The sequence below is a fragment of the Amblyomma maculatum genome, chromosome 4 (assembly GCF_055883805.1).
Source record: "Amblyomma maculatum isolate TAMU_Amacu chromosome 4, ASM5588380v1, whole genome shotgun sequence".
Taxonomy (NCBI): Eukaryota; Metazoa; Arthropoda; class Arachnida; order Ixodida; family Ixodidae; genus Amblyomma; species Amblyomma maculatum.
In genome coordinates, this window is record NC_139347.1 from 33,050,609 (window position 1) to 33,071,884 (window position 21,276).

Below are 21,276 nucleotides of genomic sequence, written 5' to 3' on the forward strand. Positions count from 1 at the left end.
GTCGTGCCTCTGTTTGGCCACACCTTAACTCTGTAACAACCCCCGCTTCAAGGCAGGACAGCGGTTCAGTTCCTCAGTACCTTCCGGCACACCTGCTGCAGAAGCAAGCGCCATAAAAGCTCCAAAATATTTTGAGTCAAACGTTGAAATAACAGGTATATATCTATGCTGCAAGAGGGTGCGAAATTTCAGCGCGCGTGCCTCTGCATCGTATAGGAATGATAGCAGAATGGGCGGAAAGGACGTTGCCACCAGCGGTGCACACTAGTGGCCGCCATTTTGCCGCAGCGCGAGCGCGCCGGCGAAGCACCATGGTCTTTCTTCCACCGTGGCTTCCAACGCGAAGATTGACATCATTTCATTTCGGCGCCTGTGAAAGACCGTGCATTAATAATATAGGAAGCTATGTTCAGTAGTATGATGATGATGACGGTGAGTTTTAATGGCACAAGGGCTTTTTATTCTAAAGAGCGCCAAATACAAGGCAACGGTCAGCTCAAGCCAGTACATTTTCAGGAGTATACCGCGAACGTAAGAGGGAACTGAGCCTCTGAAACGATGCCAATCCTCGCGTTCAAAGCCACGGTGAAAGAAAGACCAGTGCTTCGCCGGGGTGCCCGCGCTGCGGCAAGATGGCGGCCACTAGTGTGCGCCATCTCGCCGCAGTGCGGGCGCAGCGGCGAAGCACTGGTCTTTCTTCCACTGTTCAGAACTATGATGATGATGATGATGATGACGGTGGGTTTTAATGGCGCAAAAGCATTTTGGGCCTAAGAGTGAGTTTCAATGGCGCAGGGGCATTTAAGGCCAAAGAGCGCCAAATACAAGGTAACGGTCCGCTCAGGTCATTACATGTTCAGAATAATTCGTGCTAGTTTAGCTTAGCCGTTGTAGTTCATTCCGTTTTACTCCCCTAAAACACTTACATATGGACATTACCGCGAACTCTTGCGCAGCGCCACGCGACTAATCTCGAATGGATCTCAGAAGGGCGCAAGTGTTTTCACATCATCCCAGATTGTCGCAGTTGCTTTTGGCGTCTAATCTTGAAGATTCCTTGACAGCATTAAACTGAGCTCAGCCTGGATCGATGGACATTTTTTCTTACCCTCCACGACCGCTTAACGCGCGAGTTGCTACTGCCGCCTATTTCTTGGGTTCGGACGCAAGGTAGCGAAATAAAGAGCACATTCCAGCGCAAGGTTAGTTGCCTGGCCTATTGTCTACGACGCTGTCACCAGTACCGTGACAATATATAATAGGTCGTAGCGGCAAGGACAGCTCCAGCGAGAGGCAGGGCACAAAACAGCAAGGGGATCAATTCTCACCTCCACCACTTGTGGAAGAAGGCTAGGTCAAGACGGCGAGGTCGTAGCGGCAAGGACAGCGAAGCCTTGTCTAGCGTTTTAATCCGATCACGAACCCAGATGATGATGGCATGTACAAATGAAAGAAGGTCCACAGAAGGCTCACAATATCAACATAAAAACTTACTCGAATGCTCCTGTCCCCTCCAAGTCCCCGGGAGCACTTCATATGATGTGCATCCTTATCTAGTGCATGAGATGGCACTAAGACCCCAGATACCGCATTTTGCTTGTTTGTTTGTGCGGTCCTCCTCTCGGGCATTCCTTTGGCAGGTGGTAGTTGGTAGGTGACCTGACCGGGCACTGATTTGTTGGCGGCTTCTGTGACATCGCAAGACCACACGTCATCGCTGAACTGGCGGGCGCTTTCAATTTGGGCAGGACTTTTTTGAGACTAGGATCGAATCCACCAGGACACTTCGATTCCTTTCGAGTCAGATCGAGATCGATGGTAGGGTGTCCTCACATAACGTGGTAGATTGGAAACACAGCCAAACTCGATTTAAAGAAACTCCAGATTTAACGAAGGTATCCCCATTCCCCCTCAGACGCCCATGGGATGAAATGCTTTGGTTAACTCTAAATAACGAAACAAATTTCCTGATTCCGATTTACCGAGCCAGGTGCCTTCGTCCCGCTTTTGCCAAACTGTGCTGTGAAAAACGACATTTATCATTTTAAACTGAACTCACTAATGGCGGATAATGTGGTGGCTGCCCTTTCTGCTGCGGTGGTTTACCGGAACACACGAGGGGGCGAAAGGATTAAAACCAGCGGAAAAACGCAGACAAAGAGAGAAGCACACAACACAATGCTTCTCTCTTTGTCTGCTTCTTTGCGCTGGTTTTAGTCCTTACCAATACGTATCAACGGGCCAGCTCTCCACTCTATGGAGGGGTCGAAAGCCATGTTGGACACACTTCAAACCTTAGAAGAATCAGCATGGGGTCGTTGCTCACAAAGCGAACGAAAGAAAAAGATCACCGATCGACGTCTTTTCTGGGAAACAAATTGTATCTCTTCGGGCTCGTTTTGTTGAGGTAAAAACATTTTGTTGTTTTCCATACGCGCTAGTGGTGGGTTGTTTGCCCGGGCCGAGGTTTCATTTTCGGAGCAGTTGCGTTTTGCCAAAATGGTGCCGCTGCAGCTTTCTGGTTGTCGTTACATAGCATAATCTAATTTATCAAACCAAATGATCGAAAAATGCACATCTTAATTTACCGAATCTCCCGATTTAATGGAATTGATCGTGGCTCCCCTGAACTTCGTTAAACCGTGCTTTTTCTATATACGCTAGTGAGTATTTGCGACCAGAAACCGAAGTGCTAGCGCGCATAATTTGCATTTTACCTAACCAAGTTAAACCGCCCGTCATGTGTGTTTTTTTTTTTTTTTTTTTTTTAGGCTGCGGCTGAACTTGTAGTGAATCTTAATTTTCTCTGCTCTGTTATCTGACCATTAGTGAAAAGCTGCTTATCGCAGGGAAACCTATACTCTACGAGAACTCGCCGATACTGCAATAGCTAACTGATAAGGCAATTTGAGTGGACAGGCTGTCGACTGTATATCGCACATATGCCGAATTATATTGAATATGCTTGCGGCTTTAGGAACCAATGCGAAGAAATGCGCGTTATTGTTGCAACATAGGACTTCCTCTTAGACCTCATTCTACTCTACCGACCTACCTACAGGTCATCCAGACAAACAGCGTGATATTGAGAACTGACAGATAATGCTTGATGCCTACAGTGCTGCGGAGAAAAGCAGCTTGAACCTATAGGTCAAAAATCACACGGATGATGAGTATAAAAAGTGGACCCGCGGCATCGACTTTAGCCGAGTTTAGCGAAATGCTTACCTTTCCCGACAGAGTCTGTCTCTCAGTTGAGCCGGGTGAGCTGTACTCACAGGCGTGGCCAGTCGGACAGAAACACGTTGCTTCGCAGTATGCATGTCTTTATTCAAGGTCATGTAAATATACTCGAAGTAAATCGAAGGTAGAAAAAGAAGAGCCGAGAAAAGAACAAGACAGATATGGGCATGTCTTTTTATGTGGCCGCGTACAATCCGGTAAGAAAAAACGAAGCAAAGTAAAGGCACACGCACGGACACAAGAAACCCGAACCCGAATTTTCGTCGAGAGGCACCATGTGCTCCATTCTCCCCACCCGCAAGAGAACAGCCGGCGACACCAATGTCAGAAGAGCGAGAAAGACGGACAGGCCTCACTCTTCCGCAGCTGGAATTGGAAGATGAAAAGAAAAAAGTGCGAGAGAAAAAAAGAGGGAAAGGAGTGAGTGAGAGAGGAAAAATGTCAGAAGCGACATATTGCGTTCGACACGGGCTACATAAATACCTCCACAGACAAAAAGCCCTTCTCTGTTGCCGTATTCAAATCTCCTTATTATTTTTATCATTATAATCTTTGTTCGCTTAAATTATACCCAGCTGGATGCACATCCCCGGGGTTTATTTATAGGAACTGGAGGAGAGAGAGAAAGTGAGAAAAAATAATAAACACGTACACACGCATCCATGCTCTTGAATGACTAGAACTATAGACAGATCTGCGTATCTGCGTGTATTCTCCTCCTGCGGGGAAACCAGCCAAATATGAGGAAAGATAGAAGATATAATCAAAGGAAAAACACAACCGTCCAGCGCAGCAAAAATGCGAGAAAATAAAGAATGTGTAATTATATTTCTCAGTTTTACAGGTTACCGTCGACGGGACGAAACAATGTAAAATCCCTCTAGAAATTTGGAAACCGTTGCAACGTCCCTTCATCTTTTAGCGAAGCACGCCTTCGTCACTTCGACCAGGAAAGCAAGTTCGTGCTCGGTGCACTATGATACAGCATGTCTCCACGTTCGTTGGTTTCCTCGATAATAGTTGGCCCGTTCAGGCGCATCGTCAAAATATCTTTTTACGTTGTACTCTATATATTGCGTTTCTTTTTGATGCTCTGCGACATGCAGGCATTTTCACATGCCATTCTCTTTACGTCTGACATGTATGTATATATATTCGTGCACGGAACTACCACGCGCCGTGACTTCTTAACCCATCAGGTGTGCGGGTCCACTCGAATGCACACCCACCCACGCTGTGTAGGACGTACAAACACCATCATGAGCACAACTCAGTTTTGACTATTGTCGCTCCATTCTTCTTTCACTTTAGGAGTGTGGCGCGTAACAGTTCTGCCTCGGCATGAGCACCAACTAAAGACAGGCAAACCAAGAGAACAAAACCAGGCAGAACAATGCTCATGCGTCGTACTCTTTCTATATCTAGGAACTCAGTCATAGTGCCAACTTTCTTTTTTTTTATTTCTTTATGTAGAGCAGCTCTCTACACTTAACCACGTCTCGCATAAAAATATCTGCAGACGCGACGTCCTGCTATCTAGAAATTTTTGCGCCTCCTTTCGTAGGGCGCTTCATAAATTATAAGGGAAACGGTAAGAACAAACAAAATACGAACTAAAGTATACATGTTTTGTGTTAAAAACGCAGGTGGTCATCTCTGCGCTACGGCTTCTTCTTTTGTACAAATAACGGCCTGGTGCAAAATTTTATTTTCGTTACTTTCAGTTGTATTTGTTTTCTAAGAAATATGAACATGCATTAAGGAACGCAGTCAATGTGCTCGTCTTGCGATGTCGGCGATAAGCGTTGTTGGAGAAATCAATTACAGGCTGAACTGACGAAACAGCGAAGACAAGTTGTTCGTCTCGAAAAAAAAAAAAAGAAAGAAAACAAAGCTGCAAGCGTGACCTAGGATTCGTAAAGGTGTGCACTCGGTGGAATTGAGCAAACATTCTGAAACGTATCATTTACAGGAAGTAATTCAAAGTTACATGAACAGCCTGGACATGTCCTGACACTAAAGCGAATGTTGACAGAACGCTTTTTGTGCTTGCTTTCATATATGGGCTCGCGATCACAACGCTCAAGTCTCTACGTACAAGACATGCACACTTTCCGTGTGTATGAGCAAAAGAAAACCAAATGTTGCTCAACGAACCACTCTCGGCTAACAGAGGCAACCTGCCAGAAGAGACAGGTGCCGCGTATACTTCTTTCCTCTCTCCTTTTACTTTCATAAATCAAGCTGACTAAATGATTATCTCACACATTAAGCATGTCACGTAGGTCGGAAATGCTTCGAGATGTCATTAACCTCTCCTGCCTATCGCATTCAACGATGGGATACCTTGCTCAAAGACACGAAGAGTATAAAACAGTGTCTACTCCTCTAGGTCACCCAGAACATTCAAATTTATGTCCATCCTGTCGAGCTTCACACAGTACTGACACTGAGAAAGAACAAACTTTTCGACACGATACCGTTACAAGGGCAGGTTGCAGCATATTTGCAGCGCAGGCTCCCAGCCTATATGCAGCGCCGTCTGACAAACCTGTCACGCGATCGCTCACATCAATACATCGTCTACGGACAGCCTGTAAAAAGAAGGTTGGAGAAAGGGAGAGTGATTTAATTCAAAATACTTTTAAGACTCAGTTTGTCACCAGCGAAGCGTTAGGGACGAGCTTTTGGCTCCTGTTTAGGGTTGTGGCGTCATAATGTCACAACTATCCAGTGTCTGGAGTCGAGCATAGGCAGCGTAGTCCGGCAGTCGAGATCGAGGGAAAAAGCATTTTCCGCTGTCCAGCTCTCAACGGGTGCACCTTTCAGGTCTTGGCAGTGGGAGACGGGCTGCACTACCACTGTGCTGCCCGTATACACCAAAGACACGTCGCCAGCATACCAACCAACCCTCGTAGGAGCCTGTGCTGGCACTCGGCAGACACTCTACGGCTTTCAATAGATTGTCTATAGAGAGTCTACTGAGCGTCAGCGCAAATCTCGTGAGGAGAGACAACGAGCGAACACTATTCTCCAAGGTCCGTGCTCCGGTTTAGCAGCTCCCAGCAGTAAATCGTTTAATACATTGAAGAGCGAATACATTTAGTCTAAACACAGCGCTGTCAAATTCATGTCCAGCTTCAAAAGCCAAGCTGAGCTCCCCTCTCATGGACGAAGGGTGGATGAATTCACATGCCAGAAAACCAGCAGCCTGAGCTAGCTGGTGCGCTTCGTTTGAGAACCCCTGCTTGGAACTGCCAAAACGGAACACACACAGTGCCAGCAAAATCTAAACACACCTTCTGCTGTAAATGGTTACCGCCCCAGTATAAAGGTGCGCAATCCTCCGCGCACGGTGTACCTGGTATAAGTGCTCAGCGTGGTCGCACTATAAGTGAACAGCATCGTGGCTAAGCGGTACAGAGGTGCGCACTACACTATACTTTGTACACTCACGCCTGTTCAAGAGTACACGCACAAAGAGAGAAGAGATACATCTCAACGAGACGCGAAAGTGGCAGTTACATGTCTACACGCAGTGTCGTGCATCGTCAGTCCAGCCTTTCTTTGTCGTGTCGCTCTGACAAGCGCGTGTTTGTGTGTTCGTGTGTGTTCTGTCTGGTAGCTTGTCTCGAAGGGACATCTAAGTTTGTTTATCAAACAGCAGCAACAAGAACATAACGGAGGAGCTGGTTACGAGGCAAACTTAGCGCAGCGCTCTTGTCTACACGGTTCTCACAGACGGGTCACACACGGAACACTCACACGCACAATAGAAAATACATATCACAGTGGAGTCGTAAGGGTCGGTGTTGGACATCTAGGAGAGCTTGAAAACGAGACGGGAGTGCTTGAGGGACTTTAGCGGGATGCTACGCAGAACTGCGAGAGAGAAGCGTGTCGACAAAGCAGACACCCGGCTGGAGGGAGGAATTAACAAAAACAAAAGTACTGTCAAAAGCGGCGGTGTAAACCACTTCGAGATTCATTCTATACCGACATTCTTCCTACATCGAGGGCGTGCTTTGAAAGATCGACACTAAGCCAAACATCGAACGCGTAGGAAGAGGGCGCCACCTCCGCGTCGTGTACTATTAATATAAAGGCAAAAACCACGCGCTGCAGTAACTTCCTCGCTTTCTCTTTTTCTTTCATCGGTACATGCTTCCATCAGGTCGTGCATTCGTTCGCGTGCGATCGCGACCGCCGAGAGAAAACAAAAATGTAAAAGCAGCAGCTACGTGCTTCGTCTCACACTTCTGATGAGATCCGTCTAGGATAAAAACTGGAAGATAATGCCTGCGGAGCGCGCAATGCGGTCAGAAGGCGGTGCAGGGCATGTACAGTGACAGCTTGGCAGGGGAACCGGTTTCTGTAAGTATCTAAAGTACGTCTTTTGACCGAACCCGCCATGAACTGAAGGACACACTCGCATAACGCAGAAGAGAAGCTTTCTCAACACCAAATAGAAAAAAAAAAAAAAAGACGACTGCAGTTAGCGCAATATAAATATATTAAACGGCTCGTACCATGTCACGGCGTTTTTGAGCCTCCTCGTTGGCTACCCGTGTCGTTCGGGCCTCCTGTACAATTAATTCGTTACTGACAGGCATGTCAGGAGCAGTAAGGTCTAAAAAGCGCGTCATTAAGCGTTTTGGTTTGCCGCTTCGCGAAACGTAATTGAAAAAGATGTAGAAAAGAACGCTCGTTCTGTGAAGAAAAAGCTTGTTCGCTAGAGTTCTTATCACAAAGACTGTTTACGAAAGGTCAGTCACAAAAACTCGGTTCACAAACTTCGCATCGCGAATATAAAACAAAGAATAGGCTGAGAGAGACGGTCGGTAGCTATACGTCTATCTACGATCGCCCCGCACAGCGGTGCCCTAGTTTTTTGCTTAGTTACTTCGTCTAGCACACTCGTCGCTGGAAAAAGAGTCGTCAATCGACGAAACAAGTTTCGGTATATGCGAAAACGAGGCGGAGGCAATCACGACTCTCAAATACAAAATGTAACGCATTCGTCATAACCACCGTTCTAATGTGTGGGGGTGACAGTCTGTCCCAATGCGCAAAAGTTTCTGGCTGCCAGCCGAACCTAGCGCAATCATAAAATATAACAGTTTGTACACCACGCAGCATTGGTGTATAAAGGAAGAAAACGACGGAATACAAAGGTGGAGGGGGGCGATGCAGACAGAGGCAGGTCAGAACAACGGGACGTCTTAGATACGTGCGTCACAGAGAACTGGTCATCACTCGCTGCGTAGTCAGCGCCAGCCCCAAAGTGTCACCACAGCGTAGCCATCACAGTACTCCAGGCTACGAGCCCCGACAAAACGCAGAGTCACATCGCCGCAGCCCAACTCCAGAGGCTTGTAGCCGATCAGCGCGCAGGAGTACGGCGGCGGGACCAGAGCAAAGAAGGAACACGGCGGCGCTCAGCCATCAGGTCACGGCCAAATGTCCCTGCAGCTGCGACGGGCTCTGCTTGAGCACAAACGACGAGTCCGACTTGGAGTGTGTGTACGCCCTGACGGCCCGCTTCATAAGCTTGGAGGCAGACGGCCGGCCGTGGTTGGGCACCACGTCGGGTGGCTGCACCGAGTACGCGGCCCGATCGCCGACCACCGTGAGCGAGGGCTGGCCGTAGATGGACGACGGCCTCGCCTCGTCCTCGCCGCCCGGCAGCGCGGACCGCAGGTCGTGTAGGGCGAAAGGCGGTGCCGGCTGGTGATGCTGCTGCTGGTTGTGGTGGTGGTTCTGCTGCTGGTGCTTGTGGTTACGGTGGTGCCGTTGCTGCTGCTGGAGGAGCTTGTGCTGCTGCGGCAGCGGCTCTCCCAGCTGCAGGAACGGGTTGGCACCGAAGCAGGACGACTGGGATCGTTGGCAGTGGCCGCTGTCGAGTGTGCTCCGCCGGGGACCCGTAAGGGTGACCGGCGAGTCGGGACGGATGTAGGCGAACTCGAGGGTGGCTGACGCGGTAGCGCCGCCCATGACACACCGGGGGCCTCCGTTTCGGCCGTTGGCCACCTCGGGCGAGTTGAGCACGTGCTGCGCGTACAAGGACCGCTGGGCCAAGGCCGGGGACACCTGGCAAATGCGAGGACGGAAAAATGTGGCATTTAAGCATGATTGCATACAAAATTTTTGTTACAGCTATAGTGTGTGTTAACAGGTCGGAGCGCCACTGCACCTGAGCAGTCCGCACAATGAAGCCAACTGGTGCAGACTTGGAGGTGGTACATGGGGCGGTCTGCCACTTAGCTTCAATGCGCGGCCTTATGCATTGGCGTTCTAAAAAGACAGGCCACACATTCGAATGTTCCCCCAAGAGTGGGTGACCCTCTTTACGTCAGGGCACTGCCACAGCAGGCGGTTATAAACGTTGCATTATCCATTAATCTTGACGGCTGCTGCATCATATGCAAATCTGTCCCTATAGGCAAAGTGATTCAAAAAGTTATGCTAAAATTTGTCCTCTAATGTTTCAGTTTGTGTAACCGACCCAATGTCAGATAAATTCCGAAAGAGTCGCGTGCGTCCTTTTCTCGTGTTCATGTCGTTTTCGCACTGTGATCAAAACGCTTAGAACTAACTCATTCGCACCTCTGCCCTTGGATGAACTCCGTTGCCATCTAAGATTACATTTAGGCACCACTGCTGTCTCTGCGGTCGACAAAGTGCCGTTAGCGAGGAATTAAGCCTATCCGCAGTGCCACTGCATCACTTTGTCAGCAAGAGGGAGAGACTTAAACGCTGCTTTGGATCGAGGTTTTGGATACTAAGTTCAAGGCATAAAAAGATGTCATTGCAGAGGGTGAGCCCCCAGGGGCATGCTGTGGGTGCAAGGGTGCCTACCTGCAGGGACCGAGGCGAGGGCCTGTGCGCTCCGAGCGAGCGCTGGCCGAGCGATATGAGCGAGCTGTAGGAGCCCGTGGGCCGGGGTCCGAGCGGGGCCGACCAGGGCACTGAGCGCGTGTCGTAGTCCACGCTGCCCGTAGCGACCAGCGGCGGGTGCGGCGGCGCCAGGCTGCCGCTGTCGCTGGCCTCGGTGGCCACCGACATCCTCTGCGCCCGGCGCGTCAGGCTGGGCGTAGGGGTGCGCTCGCCCAGCGACCGCAGCTCGCACGAGGTCGAGGTACGCACCGACGACGACGGGGACTGCGCCTCCGACGAGGTCAGGGTGTGCTGCAGGAGCAGCGCCTGCCTGCGCTCGAAGGAAGCCACAAAGGCGCATTGAGGTGAGTAACTCGGCGTTCCTGTTCGCATTAAATAGTTTATTTACCAACAGTTAACATCAGAATTGGAGCTAAGCACGTAAAAAGAATTTTCATCGTCTATAAAAACAAGCAGTTAATTTACCGGCAGTGAACATAAAGATAGTAGTATTGTATACTGTAGTACTGGTAGTAGCGCTATACTAAAAAAAAATTTAAAGTTGAAAACACAGATGACAGACAAAACCTCGAGTCGAAATTACCTTCTAAGAAGTAGGTTCACAGCTAAGTTTACAGCATTGCTTTGATCCTTGAGAGGACTGGGCACCAAGTAGTATTCGTTTTGATGGCAAATCTGCCCTTCATTTGTGCATGCTTAGTTACGGTTCAACGTTCTAGTTGCAGTTGGTAACTAACCGATTAGCTGTTGTAAGCCGACGATATAATGCACAAATAATGATAAGAGCCGATGCTCCCTGCTTTGGCGAGGAATGTAGGCTACCGGAGCAATTTATTCGAACGAGCACAATTGCGGTGCCTATCCAACAATAGTAGCCTCACATCACACCGGTAGCTTCCTGTTTTCATTTTCAAATTTAATAGATTCTAACTAGTACTCAACAACCATCTAGCTATGTCTTGCAATCCAAAAGCATTGAAATTGTTTTGGTTAAAACCGAGTATTGAAAATTGAATTAGGCGCAATTGTTTATTATCCTAAAACCCAAAGGTCAAAACTCTACTTGTAACGTGCAGAGACAACGTTCTGATTGCTCTTATTGGTCTTCTAGATTTGACATACTGAACCGGCAGAAAAGAACGAACGAGGGATTATGCTGCACATAGTGCGCACCAACGGTCCAGTCAAACTTGGAGTTAATTGTTAACACTTTGTTACTAATAAACGCGTAGGTTGTGTGACATGAAGGCTCGCATAAACACAGTGAAATTGAAATACAGGTAGGCGAAGTGACATTGACTGCTCTTCTGGGTTCCGCGTTAAAGGGCGAGTTGAGATACTGAACTCTGCGTGAGCTGTACACGGTCCAAACTGTTCGTATCGTCAACCTGGCCAGTTTTTAACAAACATATAGTGCAAAAACTGCAGTGTGACCGTTGCGACCACCATTGCTAGCGGTCGGAGAGCTATGTCGACTGCGTAAACTGTAACCTTCAACGAAACAAAACAGACCACGACGACATGATTACTAAAAAACGCAAGACGACGTAATATTTAGGTCATATTCTTTCTGTCTTCATGAACAGCCGTTACCCGAAAAAAAAATTATTAAATACGCGTATTTGATAATTTGGCTCGCTTGGGGTATGATAATAAATGTGCGGAATGCTTAATTTTTTTTTTTTTTTCAGCAGACTCGGTGGACGTCTGTGAAGGATCTGTACGAAGTCCACTGAACATAAAGAAGAAAAAAGAAAAAGAAAAAGCAGATAAATAGATGGTGCGATAAACCACGTAAGCTAGTCATAGTAAAAAAACAATTGCATTCAGTCGTGTGCCCAAAACAGGACGCACGGTTTGTGGACAATATCTGTGTGCACGACTAACAACAATGGCAGGCAGCGGTTACTTGGGAAAGGACAGAAAGCTGATCAGTTTAGCGATTTCTGTTACATACGGCACTGCGGGGACAGAAGACTGAAAAGAAAAGAAGGTGGGAAATAATGACAAAAACTACACCTCCACCTTGTTAGTCTCTGGCACCTTCATGAAACACAAGGATTTGAGAGCTGTCTCTGAGCAAGCAGTTAAAAGGGCGGTTGCGCAAATGTAGATGTGAACGCAGTGAGATCCGCAGTTTACAAACGACCCCCAACCATCCTTAATGAACAAAACCAAGGACCTTATAATCACGAGCGCCCGAGAGATACTCCTCAGGCATTCTAGTATGAAAAATGAGAACAAAATACTCACACCTGGTCACGTCAAGTGCACTATCTTTCCACGCGTCACGCTAACTCCCACCAAAACTTTGACCCGATTCATCCCCTGTACGGCGCTTCCAAGGAAGGCAGCTATTTATAGAGGTTGCTCCAGGGAGCATATCACCGAAATTCTCTTCCGGGCAGCGCAAATGCAGGGCGTGCCGCCGACGATCCTTATTTAAATCTCGGCGAGGTCGTCCAGAGGACGTTCACACCCTTTCACGCAATAGCACGCCACTCACTGTGTGCGCACGAGAACGGACGCCAGCTGTGAGCGCGCGAATCTCATCCCGCCCACGATTGGCGCGGCAAGGCCCTTCCCACGCCCTTTATAGAAATTTGCACCCAGGCTGTCCTCGGCTCGGCCCAGAGGCCGACGTCCATCCCGGAGCACGCAAGGACTCCACTCAGGGCGCGCCTATATTCGGCGTTGCGTGGATCATCCGCGCGTTGCGTGTTGCTCGTCACACACACGCGAGATAAACGGCCCGCATCGTTCGCGGTGCGCTAGCCAGCTGACCATTATTGACGCATATCTGAAAAATCGCACGATTTTGATCCCTTTGAAAACTTACATCGAGCAGAAAATGCGTAGTTATAGCACCCATAACTACAGCGCAAACGACAGGACAGAGATGAAGTAGGGAGACCTGTCCTGTCGTTTGCGCTGTAGTTATGGATCATCAAAAACACCAACTCGCCCAACAAATACTTTTGCAGTTATAGCAGCTACGCTAGTATTGATGCCGCGAGTTATGGTAATCTAACAACTGCTCTCCCTTATATTTTTAGCATAAAACAAATAAACAAGAAAGAAAAGCCATTCGGCGCGCTAGAAACCCACATTCAAGACGATTAGAAATACTCGAACCCCTGCAGCCAATCGGAACTTGCGTGACAGATGCTGCAACCCTAGTTCTTGGCTAGCTATATGATTTCTCATGAATGCCTCGCCCAAACGAAGTACTCGGCTGCATAATGAAGGTCCGCAACTATGGGCGGCCAGGACTCTTTCAGTATAGCTTAAGGTTCCCGCACATGCACCCTCCTTTCTGGGACGAGCGCGGACCGTCCTCGATCTGTCTCGTCACGGTTTGTCTTCCCACAACGGGCTGAGTGTAGCGTGAGCATCACGTATACCGTGCAAGGCCCGAAAGAGCAGCTACAACGGTGAAGCCGAATGCTTAGGGGTGGGGCGAGGGTAGAGAGAAACAAGAGTGGAGGAAGATGTTGTGATGCCGGCTTGGTGAAAACTAGAAGCGAGTGAGCACGCCATCGCGTGCCAAGAAGTAGACCGACGCCGATTGACGCAAGATGAGCAATATTCAAGAAGAGGTGTAGGCGGCGCAGCCTGTTACGTCATAATGCTCCATGTTAGGGCGGACTTTGTGTGGGCTTCAGGAGTGCTTGCCAGTGACGAAAAGATGCGAGTGAGAAGAAATACAATAATAAGGAATTCGTTGGGAGCACGCATACTGCTGTGGCAAATGCAGTTTATTGTTCGTAACGTCATGCTGCTTTTCCTGGCGCACATACTGCTTATTTTAGAAAAAAAAAAAAAAGAACTGAAACCATGGCGGTCATAACCATGTATTCATGGACATTTAGTTTCGGTCGATGAATGCTGACAATAAGTGTTGCCCTGCTTTGCTTTTAAGTTTGTATGCTTTTAGGCCCCACTGTCTGCGCGCCGGAGGGAGAACGCGAAGGCGAACCAAAACGAACTTTCAGGGGTCACCTACCAGTGCCTACATGCTGCGCTGTCCCTGGATCAGCGCATTCATCAACAAAGGTTTCTCTAGTCCCGTGGTAAGCGAATCCATCACGCAGAGCGATGAAGTCTACGCTCTGTCCTGCAGCTTGGAACAAGGCTCGCAAATTCCTTGCGGCATTTGAGTTGCGGCATTTAAGAACGAGGCTGTAGCCAGACGCGAACCCTGAAATTCATTTGCCCTGTCATCATTTCATCTGTAACGCTAACCGGTAGTTGCACGCATGCATACACCTATTCCCGATTAAGGGAGAGGCGCAGAGAGCTTTCGTGTGTGTGTGTGTGTGTGTGTGTGTGTGTGTGTGTGTGTGTGTGTGTGTGTGTGTGTGTGTGTGTGTGTGTGTGTGTGTGTGTGTGTGTGTGTGTGTGCGTGTGTGTGTGTGCGTGTGCGTGTGCGTGTGTGTGTGTGTGTGTGTGTGTGTGTGTGTGTGTGTGTGTGTGTGTGTGTGTGTGTGTGTTTATTGCTTTCGCAGTAGGATCCTATTTGACGAAAAAGTTGTGTACTGTCTGTGCGCCAGCGAAAAGACCCTCCGTTCTCTATTTCTATTCCTATCGAAACGGATTTGCACCTTCTTCCAAGCACCCGCTGGTAAAAGCGCATCTCTCACCTACTTAAGAAGCTCCATAAGCCCACGTCCCTTAGAAGCACTCGCAGCAGTAGAACGAAAAAAGTGAAGGTTGAGTCAAATTTAGTGACGCAATGGGAAGGCGATCAATGCAAAAAAGAAATCCACAACAATAATGCTCCTAACCTCAGGTTTCTCAAATAACATCGTAAGATCGCCCGTACCGTTTTATTTTACTCGGTGAAAGAATTAACGTTGCCAGCGTCTGCGTCGAAACTGACCTATTCAAGAGCTGGATCTGCTGACCTGCTGTGATCTGATGACCTGCTAGTGTAGATTCAGAAAGATTGGCGGGAGCTTCCCGCTTATCAGTAGTGTGTCATGCTATAGACCCTATTCACTATCAGGTTTAGCTGGCGGCAGTTGTGGCAACCCTGTACTGCGGAGACGCCATAACGTTGGCAGGTTCGAAACTAAAAGTAGACGAAATAATGTTTACGACGCGCCGGCGCCGATCTACCGGCCTGCTCCCTGCTGCGCGCCGTTCATTTGTCGGACAATTGAGACGCCGGCCAACCAGAGCTCGGATTTCACCGACGCCGTGTCATGATTAGCCGTAGGCCCTCTCTCGCTCACTTTCTTTCCCCCTCTCCAATGTTGCGTTGTGCTTGCCATGGTTGCCAGTAATGTTGCAATGACGTCACGTGAATAAGCTCTATAACCATAATTACCTTCTGTCATACGCATTATTCGCTGTTTCGGGTTCTTTCCCCGTGCATCAGCTTGAAAACTTGAAAAGTTGAATATTTTTTTTACACTTGGTAAAAAATCCCTTTTCATAAAAGTTTATCCCTTGAATATCCCCAAAAAGAGATCGTTCATCGAACGGAGTATCACTGCGACATACTGACACAACTGTACCCCATCCTGGTTTTACACAGGTTTCAAGGGTGTACATGGGCACAGAGGAGGGAAACCTTCATGCTGTAAGCTTCGTCCCATACTAATTGAAAACTAATAGCGCGTGTTTGTCGTTTCGTGGAAAGACAAACCAGCGCGAGAAAAAAAAAAAGAAAAAGAAAGCAAAGGTCCAAAGAAAAGAGGCGTCAAACACAGTGCTGCGGCTCTCTTTCCTTTGTCTTCTGTTTACTGCGCTGCGTTTTACTGCGTTTTTCAACAGAAGTTTTGTTACGTTGTCCAAACTTGAAAGCGAAGCGAAGGTATGTAAACCTGTTTCTCCGGTAGCGGAATCTTCTGGGCCCTTTAGTTCATAGCTTGCGCATGAAATATGTTCGTAACTTTTAACTTCGACAGTGTGAAAAATCTCAACGCTGTAAGAGAGCAAAAGTACCGCATTAGCCCTCAAACGTCTCTGTTGGGAAACTGCCTATAGTTTTGGACAGCTCATACTGCTCTTCTCTGTTTGAAAAAAAAAAAAAAAGAAAAAAAAAGGGGGTCATGGACGTGAGCCCTTTGTACTAGGTTGCGTGTTCCAAACAAGCGTACGCATGCCACATGCGCGAGAATAACAAGAGTTCTCAGAAAGCCTTTGCCAGAACAGTTAGGGTCTGAACTGTTCTTTTTTTTTTTTTTTTCGGAAATGACGACATCTAGTGGAGAAACTAGACGGCTGCACAAGCCTGTTTTTCTCAGTACTGGCGCCGAAAATCAAACAATGTACCACATTGCGAGACAAGCAAACGTTAAACATCACACTACACCCCTAAGTCAACGACATCTAACAGCAAGCTGTCGCATTCTGTCCTGTTTAACTTCAAAGGTTGGGCTGCGGCACCGTTTGACGTCAAAGCAGCACGTCATAAATCATGTTGACCAAGCACCGTCTTGTTTTGCAAGCGCGTAACTGAAATAAACTATGCACAGCGCAGAGCGCGAAGACTGCGTTGCACGCTTCGAATCATGAATGAAACCTTGGACGCGCGCGGTATTTCTGACAGGAACGAAAACAAATTCTGCAATGAGGCTACGCCTTCTCGCTTGCGCAACCTATACGTCGACACTCTCGAATGATTTTTTTTTTATCGCTTCGCATTGCCATTTAAGCTTTTAAGTTCTTTTAATTCCGTTTTTTTTTTCTTTTTTTTCAAAGTGCTGCTCGGCTGTCGCAACGCTGCCGAGTTAAGAACTTTGAAGTTTAGCTCGAAGCTCGAGAGAGGTGCAGTGGTGAGACAATGCAGGCCTTGTTGGCAAAGCCCATCGAAGCTTTTTTCTCTCTTTCATTTGAGCTGGACTGTCTCACTGCTGTGCTGGCCTTAGCGGTGGCCTTACGACACAACCGGCATGATTTAGCAACGCTCGCAAGACAGCGTCATACCAAGACATGCAGGCCGCATATATATATATATATATATATATATATATATATATATATATATATATATATATATATATATATATATATATATATATATATATATATATATATATATATATATATATATATATATATATATATATATTATCCGTGGGCGGCGAACGCATGGATGTATTGGTGTATGTGGAGAAATCCTCGCAAACTATAGAGGCTTTGTGGCGACAGTCAGTGCGATAAAAAAATGGCTCCAGAAGCGTACGAAATTGAATGCCCGAAGCATGTCAAACAAACAAGCAAATAAAATGTTGAGAAACAGTTCTCGATGCTACGAAATCGCTCTTTTTTTTTTTTTTTCTGATGTCAAAGTAGCCAGAATCGCTAGCAAGAAGGTCTTTACTTTGTTGAGCTTTATGTCTAGCCAGAAAATGTCTAGTCCGTCTGTTCAATAAACTTCTCTTGAATATGTTGTGCATGCCGTTGTCCCACTCGCCACTTCGGTGACTCGACAACTGTGACCGAAACACGATGGATGTAGAGCGAGTCATGATGGGATATCCAATCTTTATGGGCTCTATAAATAAGACCTACTACATTCTCACCCCCTTTATACTTACAATTAATCTTCATCATCACCATCAGCCGGACTATACCCACTGCAGGGCGAAGGCTTCTCCCATATTCCTCTGCATCCACTTGACCCCTGCGAACTTCTTAACCTCATCCACCCACCTAACTTTCTGTCGCCCCCTGCTACACGTTTCTTCCTCGGTATCCAATTTGTCACCCTCTTCGGCCATCGGTTCGCAAAACATGCGCTGCCCTAGTTCTTGTTCTTGATTTTCAATAGAATTAATGTCTCTAACTCGAGTTATTTCTCTGACCCACTACGCACGCTTCCTATCTCTTAATGTTACCACTACCATTTTCCGTTCCATAGTTATCTACGTTGACCTTAACTTAGGTAGAAATATTTTCGTTGCCTCCACGTTTCAGCCCCCTAGGTGGGCACCGGTAAGATGCAAGTCAAGAAGAGGGCTTTGTCGCACTGGTTGGTTCATGTTTAGCAAAAGGAAGAAACAGCTCAAACAGACAGGACATGCAGAAAGGCGAGGCACACGCATGAGCTGTGCCTGTAAACAGACGGGACGTGTAGAAAGGCGAGTCTGACACATGAGCTGTGTCTGTCAGACAGGCACAGCTCATGCGACTGTCTCGCCTTTCTACACGTTCCCCATCTGTTTGAGCTGTTTCTTCGTTTCGTTCAAGATTAAAGTGTTATATACTTTCCTCTTGAGCGATTCCGGTAAGCTGCTAGTCACAATCTGTGAGTACCCTCCAAACGCGCTCCATCCCAATCTTACCAACCTCATATGAATATCCTATATATTGGGATGGAGACATGTAATTAATTAAATTAAGCTTTCACTTATGACGTCCCGTGACGTTACTTCCGGTATCACTACTTCCGGCGACGTGTTCTACGTTGCATGATACATATCTAAAGAACTGCGGCATCTAAATTAAATTTAACTACCTCTTCGCAAAATTACAGTGTTAGCATCTAATGGGCTGCAGGAAATGCGTAGTACATGCTGTGGGGATTAGTAAACGGTGAGACGGTGGTAGCACCACAGTGCAATAGGTCAGGGTCACGCTGTTGAGCGTACTCTGGTTTTCGCCCGCTTCTGTTCGTAGCGCGTTGCGACTTTACGTGACGGGCTGCTCGGCGTCCCTGTAGCCGCTTTTGCTGTTTGAAGTGCCATTGCCCGCTATACCGCTCTCCATTACGCCTTACCGAAGCAGTGGGTCGCCGCAATACATCATTTGTGGGCTCTACGTAAAGGTGTCATTAGCGACGTACAGCATGCAGCCACTGTATCTTATTATAAGCCGAGTCAAAATCATATACACCGCTGGCTACATCAACTTTTCAGCGCTGAGAGAACGGATGAAATCGAGGAAGACGACGATTTACAACCCGTAGTGCTCGAGGCTACCAGCTGGAACACACCGTGAGAAAGAGGCTACGGCATCGACCCAGCGGTCTCAGGCACTAGAAAACACATCTGCTCTGTTGGCTTCGGTACCAGTTTGAATCATGCTTGGGGCTGGAGTGTTTCCGTGGATACCACTTTTACATGAAGTTTGAAAGCGAGAAGTCGTGCCCGCAGCAATTTCTAGACGTTGTTCTCGTGGATTTGCTGACAATGGGATCAAGAAGAATTTCTTAAAGCCACGCTGACAATACAGGTGGTATATGCAGAGAAAATAGAAAGTACAAAAAATGCATTAAGGTGTGGCGTATTGGATTGTCCGATGAGTAGAAAATCAAGGACTTTCTCCGCATTTACTATTAATTCCTTCAAACCTTGTTGCAATCACCGACACTAGGGCACTGCCTAAGTAATGCGTGGTATGTCCTTTCCAAGTTAATCTTAGACACGGAACAATCGAGAGCGAAGCAAGGTAGTCGACGCACCTCTTGGTGAGTCCCGCGTCGTAGAACTGCGGACCGAGCGTGTGCGCCTTCCGGAGGGCCTCTCTTCGCCCCTTGCTCCGACCGATGGCGTCTCTAAGGGCGAACATCCAGTCGTCCAGGCCGCAGTTGGTCCAGAGCAGGAGCTGGCCCTCGGTGCCCACCCGAAGGGCGATAACTCCCGTCCGCTTTTTGTCGGCCCACTGCAACCCTTCCACGTCTGCCAAGTTCACCTTGTAAAGGAATCCACCCATCTCGGAGGTGCCCACCTTAGACTCCTTCTTGAAGCACGCCAGGTAGTCCTTGGTGAGTACGAAGTAACGCTCCTTCCAGCGGCTAAAGAACTTGTCCCACTGCTGCCACAGCAGGCCCTTCTTCACCGTGGTCGTTTCGAGCAGGGGCCCGTTGGCCGGTGAGGAGTCCTTCTTGGTGCCTCCTCCTGTGGCGGCCACTCCGTTGCCCATCGTCAGCGAGACGGGCAGGCCGTTGCCCAGCGGGCCTCCTCCACCGCCGCCGCCGCCGCCACTGCTGCGGCCCACGCTGCCGATGCTGCTCATGGTAGCGCATCTTACGGGCGGCTGCGGGTGCCGCGAAGAAGCCAGCGCACCGCCGGGACTGGCGCCCTCCTTGGCCGATCGCCGCCGCCGCAGGAAGCCGCGGAAGCTGCCGCCACCGACGCCGATGCCCAGGCCGCGCCTGCGCAATGCACGGGGGAAAAAGAAAAGTGACAAGACCCTTAGAAACACTTTTTGATTCCACTAGCACGTGCTACTGCTATATGCAAGCTATTCGTAAGTGCCACCTTCATCAAATTCAGCGGGAACACGGACGCGCATGGCTCTGCGTTATATACCACCACATTTTAACATGGCCGCCAGCATATGCCCCGTAAGAGCGCGAAGCTACGCACTCTCATGCTTCCGCTGAACGTGACCAATGTAGTGGGTTCGTAGCCTAAATTTTTGTTCTCTTGGTTTCTTTTCCAGAAACAGCCACAATTAGCACCCGTTCCCTGGTTTTCGCATCGCTGTAGTATAGCAGCAGTACTGCGTAACACAGAGGGTTGTCGTCTCGGGAACTGTCTGATGGGCTACTATCACAAAAAGAAGTGGTCGGTTTACGTGGAAAGAGGAAGGTACGCCGAGAGCTGAGGAATGTGCAGTACAAAGGTAATGGTAGCATTGTACCTCCCTTTGCAGCGACATCTGTTAAGCGTCCGTTTCCTCGTCCTCGTGTTTAGCGCCGTTGTAGTAGTAATGGTACTGGTAGTAGTAGAAAGAAAAATTTAAAAATGGCGGTTCCATAACTATACACACATGCATACCGCTCTCAAATTATTTACCTCAATATATTATTCAATAAAAATCCTTGGTTTGTGGTGTGTGGGGTTTAACGTCCCTAAGCGACTAAGGCTATGAGAGACGCCGTAGTGGAGGGCTCCGGAAATTTCGACCACTTGAGGTTTTTTAACGTGCACTGACATCGCATAGCACACGAGCGCCTTGCTTTTGGCCTCCATTGAAAAGCGGGCGACCGAGCCCGGGATTCGATTCCGCATCCTTGGGAACATTAGTCAAGCGCTGTAACCACTACGCCACCCCGGCGGAGCTTCAACGAAAATACTCCCACAATTATTGCCGAATTTCGCCTTGCACACCAGCAACCGTCGTGCGAACTTCCTTTCATTATATTTATACTCCTTCGAATTTTTAGTGTACCGTGAA

At 48.1% G+C, this 21,276-nt stretch overlaps 1 protein-coding gene across 3 annotated transcripts in view; it reads right to left on the bottom strand.

Annotated features, from left to right (window-relative positions):
- Positions 1-3,309: 3,309 nt before the first annotated feature.
- Positions 3,310-21,276, bottom strand: part of LOC146190648 (uncharacterized) — a 273,402-nt gene continuing 255,435 nt past the window's right edge. For all 3 annotated transcript variants that reach the window (XM_084601026.1, XM_084601027.1, XM_084601024.1), the window contains 3 exons: positions 19,556-20,248; positions 10,102-10,450; positions 3,310-9,333 (listed from right to left, as the gene is read on the bottom strand). In XM_084601026.1, the coding sequence (XP_084457152.1) occupies positions 8,689-9,333; positions 10,102-10,450; positions 19,556-20,109 (1,548 nt within the window). In that variant the 5' untranslated portion in view covers positions 20,110-20,248 and the 3' untranslated portion in view covers positions 3,310-8,688. The remainder of the gene's footprint in view (positions 9,334-10,101; positions 10,451-19,555; positions 20,249-21,276) is intronic.